General features: G+C 40.7%; 1 protein-coding gene across 1 annotated transcript in view; it reads left to right on the plus strand.

The window, feature by feature from the left end:
* Positions 1-13293, plus strand: part of GOLIM4 (golgi integral membrane protein 4) — a 33503-nt gene extending 20210 nt beyond the window's left edge. The window contains exons 8-17 of the mRNA XM_082003725.1: positions 1397-1435; positions 2631-2798; positions 3621-3953; positions 5040-5278; positions 7315-7394; positions 7896-8008; positions 9212-9379; positions 10123-10191; positions 12197-12277; positions 12596-13293. Coding sequence (XP_081859851.1) covers positions 1397-1435; positions 2631-2798; positions 3621-3953; positions 5040-5278; positions 7315-7394; positions 7896-8008; positions 9212-9379; positions 10123-10191; positions 12197-12277; positions 12596-12754 — 1449 coding nt within the window. The 3' untranslated portion in view covers positions 12755-13293. The remainder of the gene's footprint in view (positions 1-1396; positions 1436-2630; positions 2799-3620; positions 3954-5039; positions 5279-7314; positions 7395-7895; positions 8009-9211; positions 9380-10122; positions 10192-12196; positions 12278-12595) is intronic.
* The last annotated feature ends 507 nt before the right edge of the window (positions 13294-13800 follow it).

Here is a 13800-nt window from a genome sequence, read left to right on the forward strand (position 1 = left end):
AGCTGTTGAATACCTTTCTTTCTGTCTTCTCTGGAGGAACTCCTATTAGTTTAACATCCCACGCTCTGACATTCATATGTATCACTTAAAAAGACCTGGTGTACTAGAAAGTCTGTTTTTTGTGTATGACTGGAAGGTTTATAATATGCAACAGAGGTAGAGCATATATGGAGGAATGTAAACTCGAAGTGGAGCTCAGTTAAAAAGAAGCAGCAGTATTACCTTTCGTAAATGTCATTTTCAAGTGAACTATCCATGAAGCATGAACTTTGTTAGACTATTGCAGATTCATTCAGCTGTGCCAGTACAAGCTGTGTAGGCCACAGGGAATCTGAAAGTAAGAGTAATGTTGGAGCAGAGGAAGACTATTGGTGAAAGATCAGAGGGAAAGGCAATGAGGCAGCGTGAAGTTATTTTTATTCCTGACTAATTTTCTTCATTTCAGTAGTTTCATGGTCCACAAAGTTATTAGCAGTGTTAAAAGCATTGGATCTTCCCCCCACCACAGTTCTGCTTGTTGTGCATGTCAATATGTGTAGATATTTTAAAAAAAAAAAAAAAAAGGAGAGAGAGACTAGGGAAGTCTCATAGACTAAATACATGAGGAATCTTAATTTCCAGTACTAAAATGTGCTGGCCACTAGCTTTAAGCTCTTCTCCCACTGGCCACGCTAGCTACTTGGTATGTTTTTGCTAACATCTGAAATGCCACAAGGGCAGATGCAGGGTCTGATTTAAGGATCACCAAATCCAAAGGGAAGCTCCGTGTACTTCTGGCTTTGACTGAGTTCTTTAATTAGAAAACCTGCGTCACACAAAGCCTTTCTACCTGCCATCAGAATGTGGCATTTATCATATGGAGAACCTTTCCTTCAAGGGAAGGGTCTTGCACATTCTTTCAGAACAGAAGGTATTTAGCACAGTTGCATAGTTTCTCCTGCAAACCAGCTACAGACAGTTCACAAGGCATTATTGCTTAGGAACACAGCTCGATAAATGACCCCTCTATTTCTAGGTGTATTTTAGACATTAAATATCAGTAGTCAATACTGCACTAATGAATTTGTGACCTGAATCTTTAAGGCATTGTAATCTTTGTACTTCTCCATACCTCAAACAGCCAGACAGATTCATTATGTATTTTTATAAACCCTGTCTTTCTGCCACTATTAATACCTTTTAAGCTATGGCCTTGAATCACAATGTTCAGCTTAGTGACTCGTGCAGCGGAACGGAGTACTGTAATTCTGATCTGGACATGCACTGTTTAAATATCCTAGTATATTAGTCTCTCTGCGTGGTCAGTGAGTGGGGGGAAAAAAAAAAAATCAGACACCTGCGTATTAGTCTTATGCTAAGTAAATGCTATTTTTTTCCTCTAAAATCTCTTGTTGGATTAATCAGGAAGCAGAAGTATCCCTCTGGAATGACAAGAGTAATTACTGTGCATTCTGCTTTGCTTTTAGGCCCGTCTGTTTTAATGGATGCCATAGTCTTTTGAAGATGCTTCGAGGTGCGTCTAGCTTCGGAGCTGTTATGCATTGCATCATGTCAATCTGTAGCACTGTGGATATTGTTTTGTATGAGTATTATGCATTGTACATCAATGCATCATGCCTGTCTGCTGTACTATTGATTGCTATGATACCACATAACACACTAAATGACATACACAGTCACCAAGTAGAAACTGTAGCCAGTTTTTAACGTGAATTTTAAGAAGGATTATGAAAGGCACCTCTGGCTTCAAAATGGGTAGTAAACACACCCAAGATCTCCGCTGGAGCAAGAGAGAAACCCTCTTGTGGGGCACCACCTTTTGTATATGCAGCTGGTCAGCTTTTATAAATTCTGTCCATCTCAAAAATTTTACTTTTCAAGATAATCTTTCTTGTACGTCTGCTGTATAGACTGGGAGTGCTGTACCAACCAGTCTGCATTCTCATACTGGGCTTTAATGCTTTTTGAAAGTATCTTGATCTTGTACAAAGTTAAACAGCAAATACGTTTTATTATTGCATTTCAGGAAGAATTTAGATATTTACATTTTCTTTCTTCTTTTTTTTTTCTTTTTTATTTTCCTTCTTTTTTTTCCTTGCTCTTCACCAACAGTGTACTATGATTTTCTTTGCCTCAGTCCTTTATGTTGGCTGTTGTCTTGTGTAACACCTGTCTAAATGTTGAGGATCTGGCATTTTCATGATGTGTATATATACTTCAAAGCTACTGTTTCTGGAAGAACTGTACTTCTTTCTACCAGCAAAGGAGAAGTTGTGGTGCTCTTGATTTCCCTTGCTTCAGTCTGCCAAGGAAACTGCATCATCCCCTTTTGACAGTTCTCCTGCTTGGCATGAATAAACCAAATCTTCATCTTTGTCCCACAGAGGTTTTTCTAATATATTTTGTATGCATGTGCACTTTGGCTGAAAAGACTGTGATGAATCAATGCTATCTTAGTGCGTGGAAACAACAAATTTTAAAAGCTCCCATCCCTTCTCCTCCCTGGTATTTGCTCTGATGTGGATATCGAGTCTTTCAACCATATGTCTTGCCAGCAAGTTCACTCTGGGGTGACTACATTTTATTCAGGAATTGATTTGGACACGCTATAATTAATGTGTTGACTTTAGTCCCAGGTGGAGGAATACAAACAGTTGAAGGACACGCTCAACAAAATGCCAAGTTTCCGACAGCCTGAGAAGTCAGAACAATCAAACGAGCAACCAGAGGTGCGAGCACCGTCTCCCCACAGTGACCTCCCAGTGCACCATGAAGCTGCGGCTGAAGAGCGTAAGGAGGTATAACGTACTGACTGGCTACAGACGCTCTAGGAAATGGTTCTTATTCAGAAAAATACTAGCTATGTGCTTAACTTCCATTAGAAGCGTATGTTTAATTGTACAAGTTTGTAATTTCTTGAGTAAAGTAGTAAGGAATAGTTTAATCTTGCTGAGAAGTAGAAAAATATATTCATGGTGGCCTATTTTACGACTGTAAATGCACTTAAAACTGGTTTATGTAAGCTGTTCTAAGAAGTTGCTAAAAATCTTAAATTTTTGAATAATAACCTGTCTCTAAAATTTTAGATACCTCATGTTACAGAAAAGCTTTAATAAGTTCTGAAGAAATTTGTCGTTCTGCGTTTTATAAAGTTTCAGTGGCATGCTTAAGTCAGTATACTTAAAATTGGCACGTTAGCCTATGTTCAAAAAGACATAAAGCAAAGTTGTGGGTAAAGACTAGAAGTTGCAATATCAGTTGTGGTTTTGTTTTACAAGAGTTCTTGGCCAGAAGAACTTACAGGGAATAAAAATACAAAGCTTCCTTTGTAGATACAGAATTGTAATAGTTTTGTTCCACTCCAGATAAAACGAGGCTTAACCTGTCTTATAATGCAATTGTACAACACCTGGCATAGCTGTGCAGAGCCAAGAATCAGGTATTGATATCATCTGGCAGGAGGGGTGGCTTCATCCCAAGCAGGCATTTGGCTCTCCTGACTACAGCTTCACTACTGCAGGCTGGAATAAAGGCATCCATAACTGATCCTTGGCTCTCTTGAAACAAAATATGGAATCCATAATACCTTGTGCACACATAATTTTGTGTATATTTGGCAGAATGAGAAGCCAAAAGAGAGAGAAGAGGTAAATACCCAGGAAAAAGATGATGGAGCTGAACCCTTTCATCTGCAGAGAAGGGCTAAGGAGAGCCAGCATGCCAAAGACCTAAATATTCAGGAGCAACAAGAAGCTGGAGAGGATGACGAGCAACATGTTGATCAAGTTGAAGAGGAACGCAAAAAAGAACTTGAAGAGGAAGAAATGGAGCAGGCAGGTCAGCCTGAGCACTTAGAGGAGGAACAGGATCAAGTACCAGAAGAGCATCAGTGGAAAAAACAGGAAGAGAAAGAAGAAGAAACCAACATGCTGGGTGATCATTTTCATTCAGAGGTATGGAGCTCTTCTTTTCTACTAATTGATTAGATTTGTTGTTTACAAGGAGGCATCTCTTATCATTGCTGGCCCTGTATTGCACTTGCCTATTTCTAGGTAAAATCAGTGTCATATTTATAGAACATTTGGGATTCAAAGCACTTGGATGCACAGGATTCAGGCTCAACTTCAGCACACACATACTGCAGTGCTTGCCAAATGCAGCTGAATGAACATTAATTCTGCTGATAAAAAGCAACAGATGGAATAAAAGAGCAGTCAGGTTGAATTCCATCTCTTACTTTAAATTTGAGGCCTGTGGTAGCTGATGGGAAGAAAATAGCTGATGAGAATGAGACTTATCTTCAGCACCTTGACGAAGAGCTGTCCTGCTTTACTAATTTGACACATCTCAGCAAATTGCAGTGTGTTTCCTTGTAAGATATACCCACCTTCTGTAATCATGTCTCCATCCTGTCGTTTGACAGGAAATTTTAACTGCAAGATGAACATAACTAAAATAGCCAGGGGAAATCAGTGCGCACCAATGGCAAGCCTTGCTCTGTGCAGCTCTAAATAAAACCAGCAAATCCTGGATTTGCATTCTAGATCAGATCTCCGGTGGAAAATATATTTTACTGATCTCACCTTAGGCTTTGTAAACACTCAGTCTCCTAGCACTCTAGTGTGATGAGAAGCCATTGTTGGAGAGGTGCAGTAGATTAGAACAGCAGCAATAGGTTAAGCTGTGACACTGGAATTAGTTTAAGTAACTGCTGGCTGTAAAAAATGTGCCATATCTCAGTTAAGGCTCAAAGCAACCCCAACTGAAATTACCAATTACATCAATCGAAGCACATTTGCCATCTTAATTGTCAGCCATCAAAACTTCCGCATGTCCTCTACAAATGCCCCAGCACTTCCAGTCTGTGTTCAAAAAACCAAACTTTAAGCAGAGACAAGAAAACTTAAAGTAACTTTGCTGTAACTTTGCCTATTGCATGTAGCATCTGCATGTTTTTCCCTCTTGTCACAGGTTTCTGCATGCTTGTTTCTGATCATTGAAATTACGATAAATCTATGACTAACACATTTCTTTGACAGACAACATCAACAAAAGCTGTAACAAAAAGACATAAGCCAGCTTATGAACAGCAACTAGAGCAGCAACATCTTGCAGCCCAAAGAGCAGAGGAAGCCAATCAGCTACGAGAACATCAGGAATCGCTACACCAGCAAAGGCTGCGAGGACAGCTATTACGGCAGCAACAGCTTCAGGAAAAAGAGCTTCAGCTGCAGAAACAGGCAGAACAAGGAGAAAAACTCTATAAAAACCAGCTAAGGTTAAATTTTTACATGAGTTTGTCACGGTCTGTGCTCTAGGTTTTTTGGCTTCCACTGTACCACCTTTGAAAAGAAGGTGGTTTAATGCTATAAACCTAGACTGCCCAGAAACTAAATTCAGTGAGCCTCACCTCCTTCTTTCCAAGGCTAAATCCTATTGTTATTTTAAGGGTTTTTCCCTTCTTTTTTTTTTTTTAACTATTCAAACCTCTGAAGGCTGGAGTAATGAGTGCACATGGCCATGCACATCCTTGGGAGAGGTTAGGGGCTTCTGGCCTACAATGCCCCTTGTCTTAAAGCTTGCTTTCAATTAGTAATTATTTTGTGCTAAGTAGCAATTACGATCTTGTAGTACTGAGGAGCTCCAATATCAGATATGCATTAAGTACCTAAGCTAAAGTTCCTCTTAAATGTGAGATGCTCTTTTCAAGTAATTCCATGAGAACTCCCACGGTGGGTGGGATTGTTGACCTGCCAAGGGTAGGCAGGCTCTACAGAGGCATCTGGACAGAATGGATGATGGGCTGAGACCAACTGGATGAGTTTCAACAAGGCCAAGTGCTGGGTCCTGCACTTGGGTCACAACAACCCCATGCAACGCTACAGGCTTGGGGAGGAGTGGCTGGAGAGCTGCCCGGTGGAAAGGGACCTGGGGGTGCTGGTTGACAGCCGGCTGAATATGAGCCGGCAGTGTCCCCAGGTGGCCAAGAAAGCCAACAGCATCCTGGCCTGTATCAGCACTAGTGTGGCCAACAGGACTAGCGAGGTGACCGTGCCCCAGTACTTGGCACTGGTGAGGCCCCACCTCGAATCCTGTGTTCAGTGTTGGGCCCCTCACTACAAAGAAGGACACTGAGGTGCTGGAGCATGTCCAGAGAAGGGCAACGAAGCTGGTGAGGGGTCTGGAGCACAAGTCTTATGAGAAGTGGCTGAAGGAACTGGGGTTGTTCAGTCTGGAGAAGAGGAGGCTGAGGGGAGACCTTATTGCCCTACAACTAACTACCTGAATAGGAGGTTGTAGCATGGTGGGGGTTGGTCTCTTCTCCCAAGTAACAAGTGATGGGGGATGAGAGAAAATGGCCTCCAGTTGTGCCAGGGAGGTTTAAACTGAATATTAGGAAAAATTGCTTTACCAGAAGGGTTGTCAAGCATTGCAGCAGGCTGCCCAGGGAAGTGGTGGAGTCACATCCCTGGAGGTATTTAAAAGACATGTAGATGCAGTGCTTAGGGACATGGTTTAGTGGTGGACTTGGCAGTGCTAGGTTAACAGTTGGACTTCGTGATCCTTAGGTCTTTTCCAACCTAAACAATCCTATGTTCAATGATTTCAGGAGAAACCAACGTCCTGTTAGTGTCATGAATTTATTGTGAATGCAGTTATATTCATGATATTGTAGCTTTCACCTTTCACCCTCCCTGTCATATTTCCTTATGCTTCTGCTTAGTTTAAAATTGTTAGTGACAATTTTTTATTTTTTGGAATCTTAAGCCTATTGAATTTTCTTTGCTGAAACATTGAAATATCAATTATTAACTTGACCCATGTTCTAAAAGGAACGCCTTTTATAAGTTGATTGATAGTCAAAATATTGTGTCCTGCAAGAACAACTACACAAGTAAACCCCTTTCAAGATGAAAGCTAAAACTGCTTATTCAACAAAATAACTGATCCATGTAGTCTGTCTTTAAGACCGTTTACCTGAGAGGTTGTTTGCTTCCAGTTCATAGTATTTGTGCTTTGATTATGGCATATACTAGCCTAGGAGTTTTGAAAATACAAGGCAGATTCCATTTGATACATAAAAAAATACAAGCACAGAAGTTAGTATAGTAGGACAAGAAAGTTTTTGTTCTATAAAGTATCTCTTCTTTCAGGAAAGGTGATGTGAAAAAATGTAAGGTAGGGGAAAGCTAAACTGGAACCCATTCTGGCAGGAGGTGGGGGAGGCAGAGATGCAGTAGGATGGTTTGTTTACTAAAGCAAAACCACACTTTTTTGAAACTGAAATGATGTATTTGCATTTAATTTTCTCAGCCAACAGGCTCGTTATGATAACATGGACCATGATATTGTACAAGGGGAAGAAGAGCAAGGTATTCAGGAAGAGGAAGGAGGTAAGATAAAATGTATATCCCTACCATCTTCACGGGTTCCCTGTGTACTGCGTTTCATGCAAGGTTTTAATATTAATTTCATATCCAGTTTGGTTTCAAGGGAACTATACACTTGCAATTTAAAACCAGAAGCTCAGATAACACTGGCTGAACGGACTGAGTGAACTACAGGAATTACTAAAGATCATATCCATATCTTCCTTTCATATCTGAAAGGAAGAGTGTCCTTTGATTGAGGTACTAGGATAGAGCTTTGTGGATCTTGGTTACATTCCTGTATTTGCCTATGATTTTGTTTGATATCTTCAAATTATATAATCTTTCAGTGTCAGTTTTCTACTAGCAGTAAAACAATTCTGTCAGCATTACTTGTTTAGGTAAGCTCTTTGGGTAAAGGCTGCCTACTGCTAAAAGCACATCTGGAAGCTAGTATATAGGAAACTGTTAAAAAGGCTAACTAGAAACTGCTGTAATACAATAATAATATCAAAAATTTGTCAGCTTATGGACGTGACAACCAGCACCAGGATGAAGGTGAAGATGATGATCAAAATAATGCAAATGAACAGCAAGAACCAGAACATCAAGTAGAAAATCAGCAGGCTGATGAATCAGTGAGTATGAATTAAGATGCTATGGATTGCAGTCGTTACTGAAGTGAAAACCCAGAGGTCTCATCTAACATAATTGCGCAGTACAGAAGTAAGATGAACCAGAGGTCTGCTAGGAAGACAAGTTTGACAGTTTAAAACTACATCCAAGATCTATTTAAAGTTGTCCTTAGTGATTTGGGAAGAAATCAAAAAAGCTTCCTTGTTGGAAGCAAGCTGTTTTTCTGCATTGCTTTGATCTGTGTTTTAGGTGGAATAAAGGATTTGGACTTATCTAGGACTTGGACAGGTAAACTTGAATTCAAAAAAAATAACAGGAGTAACTTATTGGTGGTCAGTCAAAAAGCGTGGTGACAGTATTTTTCATGCTGTCATTAGTTAAGAAGGTAAGAGCCAACTCAATAGCCACTGAAACCAGCTGGAGTCAGCACAGAAGTGGTGTGAGATCCTGAAAGAGGCCACACCTCAGCACTGAACACAGCCACGATATCGAACGCACGGAGATCTCGATGCAGGAGATTCAATTCTGCGCCTTGCCCCAGGTTCCATCCTACTTGGTGTTGTGGAACATCAGGCATATCATCTTCACTTCCCTCGCCCTCAGCAAATTAAGTTGTATAGTAAGTATTTTTGAAGGATCTTTAACTTGTCAGCTATAAAGATCTCAGAAATGCTTTTACAGAATGATAAGCAGAAAGAAAATGCTTGCTTTCTGAATGGCAAAGTATGATGAGAAGTGAGTGTTGTTTTCTTTTGTTTTATTATAGATGCAGACAAGGTCAATATTGCAGGACAGACTGGTACTGAAAGATCACATCAGCTCTTTTGAGCTGTGAGCATTTAAACTCTTATCTTTTTTCACCTGGTCTTATCAGGCATTGTCAGTTGTCAGATAGTCAACAAAAGAAGTTCAACAGCCAGTGTGAAATAAGTCATCAGATTCAATCTGGTTTTCAGCAGACAGACACCATCCTGCAGTTCTGTCTCTATTCAGTGCTGAGGTACTTTTTCTTTTGAGGAACTGACAGTTCTGTACTGGGTGGGGGTTGATCTGGTGACCCCTGATGCCTGCAGAGAGATTCCAGCTGGCTTCAGTGGGTATGGACTTGGCTCTAATGCAGCTCACGCTAGGGAAGCTCTCAAGTGAAATGGAATTTGACTGTGAGATAAAAATACGTATTTAACATTCACTTCTGAAAATTACAGAAGGCAGCCATGGAAGATGTGAACCCTGCTGATGACCCCAACAATCAGGGAGAAGATGAATTTGAGGAAGCTGAGCAAGAGAGAGAAGAAAATCTACCAGATGAAAATGAAAAGCACAAGCAAACCAGTCAGAAACAAGGACATCCGGGAATGGAAGAGCACCTAGTGGTCAGTAAAGGGAAGGGAAGCATCTGTGGGTCCTCTTTAAGGACAGTGTAGCACAGCTTCACAAGAGAACACTCAACTTTGATTTTTAAAGATCTCTTTTAAGCCATATATGACATGTGCAGGTGAAAGTGTGGGATTACTCTTGGTGGTACACTGGTAGTCTTTCACCACTGGCTCCACTCAGCAAGGTTCTGTAGTCTCGTAGTTCAGGGCCTCTGCATTTACTTTCACACAAGCCCCTGGAAGAACAATCTTCATGTTCATACAATCTTCACGTCTTCCCACAAATCCCTTCTGTGCTGCTTCTATGCCATCAACATGCCATCAACTGTAAGCAGTGGTGTCACTTTCCTTCTACATCCATTGCGGTGAATGCTGCGCATTTCAACCGTGTTTAAACTGTAAACTCCTCTAGGCAGAAATAATCTGTATTTTACGGCATTGGTCTTTAATGGTGTGAATATTTCATTGTCTTCCTGCTTAGTATGGAAAGACTTGCTTTATTCTGTGAAGTGATTTTTATTATAATCATTCTGCTGTCTGTTTTTTAATTTAAGGCAGTTCTAAATCATGTAGCCAGGCTATCATTAATGCTAATGAACGCACTATAACTTCTTAATGCTGTTATTGTTACTTTAGCTTTGCATAAAGTTTTAGTTCCAGAACAAGAAGCTTTAACCTTCAGTGTTCTGAAGTTAACAGGCATGCACATAGAGCTGAATTTTTATATGCTCTTTCTGCAGATGGCAGGAAATCCTGACCAGCAGGAAGATAATGTGGATGAACAATACCAGGAAGAAGGAGAAGAGGAGGTAAGAAAACAGACATAAGGCATATGTGGACTCAGGTAGCAGAGCACATCTCCATTAATGTTCAACGTTGGTATCTTCTATAACTGCAAAATGAACCCAAATCGCTTTGTCTGACTTTATGAAACCTAGAAGTTTTGCCATTACACTGCTGTCCACTTCTGGACACGTTTAGTGTTACTCATGCTTATATGCTGTGATCACAGTATTAGTTGCGCAATAATTGAAAAGATTAAGCCATTCACAACGCAAGGAAAAATTCCTGAAAACCTCATTAACTTTGCATCTCTAATCATGCACTGCTGTTCCAGACAAACTGCTTCCTTGGCCAGTTACTTACTCTTTAGCTCTGGCTTTGATTTATCTCCTCAGCAATCCAAGGTGTGTAAACCCCAACTATTCATGGAGCCAAACAGTCAGGAAGCTGTTAGCACATTGCTTTGGACTGGAGGAGAAAAGGAGGGGAAGGGACTTTCTCCATCCTATGTTGAATGGCACGCTCGTTATGTGTGCACTAGCATAGCTGCTCCGCAGTTCTTCAATACATGACCTAATCAAGGGCTATTTTCTACTTCATACATAACGATTTACAAAAAGCGATCGAAACGGCTACTCATTACTCCCTTATGGGGACCACTTTGTGTAGGGTAGCTGGCGTGCACTTAGAATTCACTAGTCCAAAATCAGGTTACTTAAATCAAACCAGGTCATTAGGAACTGGTAATAGTTGGCCTTTGGCAATTACTCTCTGGCTTACAGGAAGTAATTTGATACATGTTTTATGAAGGACTGTGCTTACTGGAAGTATTAAAGAGTCAGCAGTGATTGAATGAGCAATCAGGAAAGAGTTGGGATGCTGTAATTAGAAACAGTTTCTTTAGGAGGTTGACTCAAATACATTGCTGTTCAAATCTTTTCCATATATTCCTCAATGTGATCCAGGTTTGATGGCTGCCCTTCTGCTGGCAGCAACACCTGACCCCAGAGAACTTGTTCACAAGCAGCTTTGCCTCCTGTGGGAAGCAGCTGCTAAATACACTCTCCTGGCACTGACATTGCTGAGAAGGCTGCTGCTGTTCTTCAGGGGAATGTGGTGGCAGCTGCTAGAGGGAGGGAGCCCTGGGGAGAGCAGCAGTCTCATCCTTGCTCTTTGTGGCAGGGGTGGGTGGCAGCACTGAGTGGCGAATGCTTCCCAGCCAGGTGAAACAGCTTTTTGCCGTGGGGAGAGCTGTACGGCCTTACTGAAGCACCTTACCCAGCTTGCAGGACACGGTTTGAAGCAGACGTGTGTAATGGCATTCTCCAAAAGAAAATCAAGTTTATTTTGAAAAGCATGCCTCTTTCAAATTTGCACCTAAACAAGAATTGACGTGGAAGTGAGGGAAAGTGCTGGCATACAAGCAAGAAGGGATAGATCAAGATCTGAACATCTGGAAAACAGAGGCAGCATGGCCTGCTCTCTCTCCAAGGATAGAGTTGGAAAAGGTTATTCTTCACTCCCAATCTCTCCCCTTGCTCTTTTGTGGTTTTCCAGGGGCAGTTGGCAGAAGGATCGCTCAACTGCTGGGAAAACATGGACAAAGTTACCATTAAATACCTACATCGCATATCGGAACCAAAATAGTTCTAGGAGTCTACAGTAGGGTGGAAGTGTCAGTAATGACTCCTTCCTGTGTCATGACACTTTCACTGTGAAGGACAAGAAGAAAATATTATATATGTAAAGTTAAAACATGGAATGGAAATCTAAATGCTGCTGATGAGAGGGTCTGTGAAAAGTGTCGTTAAATGTGGTCTCAGAGGAAGTTACTTTCCTGATGGGGTGGGTTGGGTGGTTTGGTGCTTGCTTTTTTTTCCCCCCCTCTTTCACCTCTCCATGCCCTCTCCTCCCTTTCTTTTGAATCTTCATTCTGTAAAAGCATAGCTGTGAAAATGTGTCTACATTTATGCCACAGACTACTTTTTTTAAAGGAAATTAAAATACACAGAACATCTCTGTGCTTTCTAGATCCAGGAAGATTTGACTGAAGAGAAGAAACGAGAACTGGAACGCAATGCTGAAGAGCCATATGGTGAAAACGACGAAAATGTAAGTACTGCTTAAACCCACAAACTCGGAGACATGATTAAGCACTTAACATGTCACAGTGACGTTACATAATAATTTAGATCATAGACCTTGAAATTTCATGCTGTCCCAACTTCCCTTTGCTCATCCTTCCACCCCCACATCCTTTCTTGCTGCCTGGAGGCTTTTGGAAATCTTTTCCTGTTTCTGTCCCTCAGCTCTAACAACTCCAGCTGACAGTCACTTTTCCTTAACTTCATCTCATTGCCCCAAAATAAACTGTAAGGAAACTGCCAGTTGCACTGAATTGGGGTTTTTTTTTTTGTTTTCCCCAATCAGGCAGATGAAAAAAATAACAGAGGGGCAGATCGAGAGCAAGAAATGCAAGAAGAGAACAACCAGAAAGAAGTTCATGAAGAAAATTATGAGGAGGAAGAGGAAGAGGAGGAGGAAGGCAGAGCTGTTGCAGCAAAAACTCGTAGACGAGGAGAGATGTAATCTTCTTAATTTTTTTTTTTTAGCACACAAATGCCTAGGGTTTTGTGGGTGTGGTTTTTTTTTAAACCAACAACTTTTTTAGGATATTTAATTTCAAAAAAAGAGTTTGTGTTTTACACTTCTTACTTTTCTATTAGATGCTCTCATACGTTTATATGAATAGGATATTTTGATACTCTAGATTAGGATTTCTTTTCTATTAAAGCTGTACATAAACAGACATCATATAGGTTTAATTTTTTCTAATTCTGGGCATGTTTCATAAAGGCCATCTTGGAATACACTTTCCAAGTCTGACAGAGATGTTGGTCTAATTTCAGATACATTCAACATCTGAGGGATTATACCTAGTGCCTAAACCCAGCTGACATTAGTCACTCCAACTCTCGTCTTTCTTGACACAACTTTTATGACTAATGGTTGGCCATGCTGCCCGGCCAGGGCATGATCTGCCGTGCTCGTAGAGGCCCACGGGTGGTTTTGTTCATTATAATCCATGAGACTCTTCAAATGCTTGAAGATAAGCACATGCCCAGCTCCTTGCAGGACCAGGCCTTTTATAAGTGCAGAACAGTTATAAAATATGCAAGCTTTACAAGCCTTCAGAATACAGCCAGGTTCACAGCTGTTTTTAGCAGCTGTTTATATACCATTAAATTATGCATTTATTTTAATGAGCATACCTAGGTACTTCAATTACATGCCATACGTAGCAGATAATGCAAATGGTGGTATGCTGAGAGGAGATGTGAGCTAGAAACCAATTTAGACTTGAAGACCCATTATGCCAAATCAAAACACTACAGCTGTCACATGAATGAAGATTTGCAGAAGGAACAATTTTGTTGTCCTAGTTAATATATAAAATATCTGACCAGAGAATTATAACGACATCATTTCAGTGACGTGCTTTCTGGAGACTGTAGCGAGGGTTAAGGCATCTTAACTGAGCTGACATGATTGGTGCAAGATGTTGAAGTAAGGCCTTTACCTTCTTTTACTTATTTATTTTTAAGTCTATGCTGGCAGGATTTCTGTGTCCCCTA

Source organism: Phaethon aethereus (assembly GCF_964289735.1).
Source record: "Phaethon aethereus genome assembly, chromosome: 9".
Lineage (NCBI taxonomy): Eukaryota > Metazoa > Chordata > Aves > Phaethontiformes > Phaethontidae > Phaethon > Phaethon aethereus.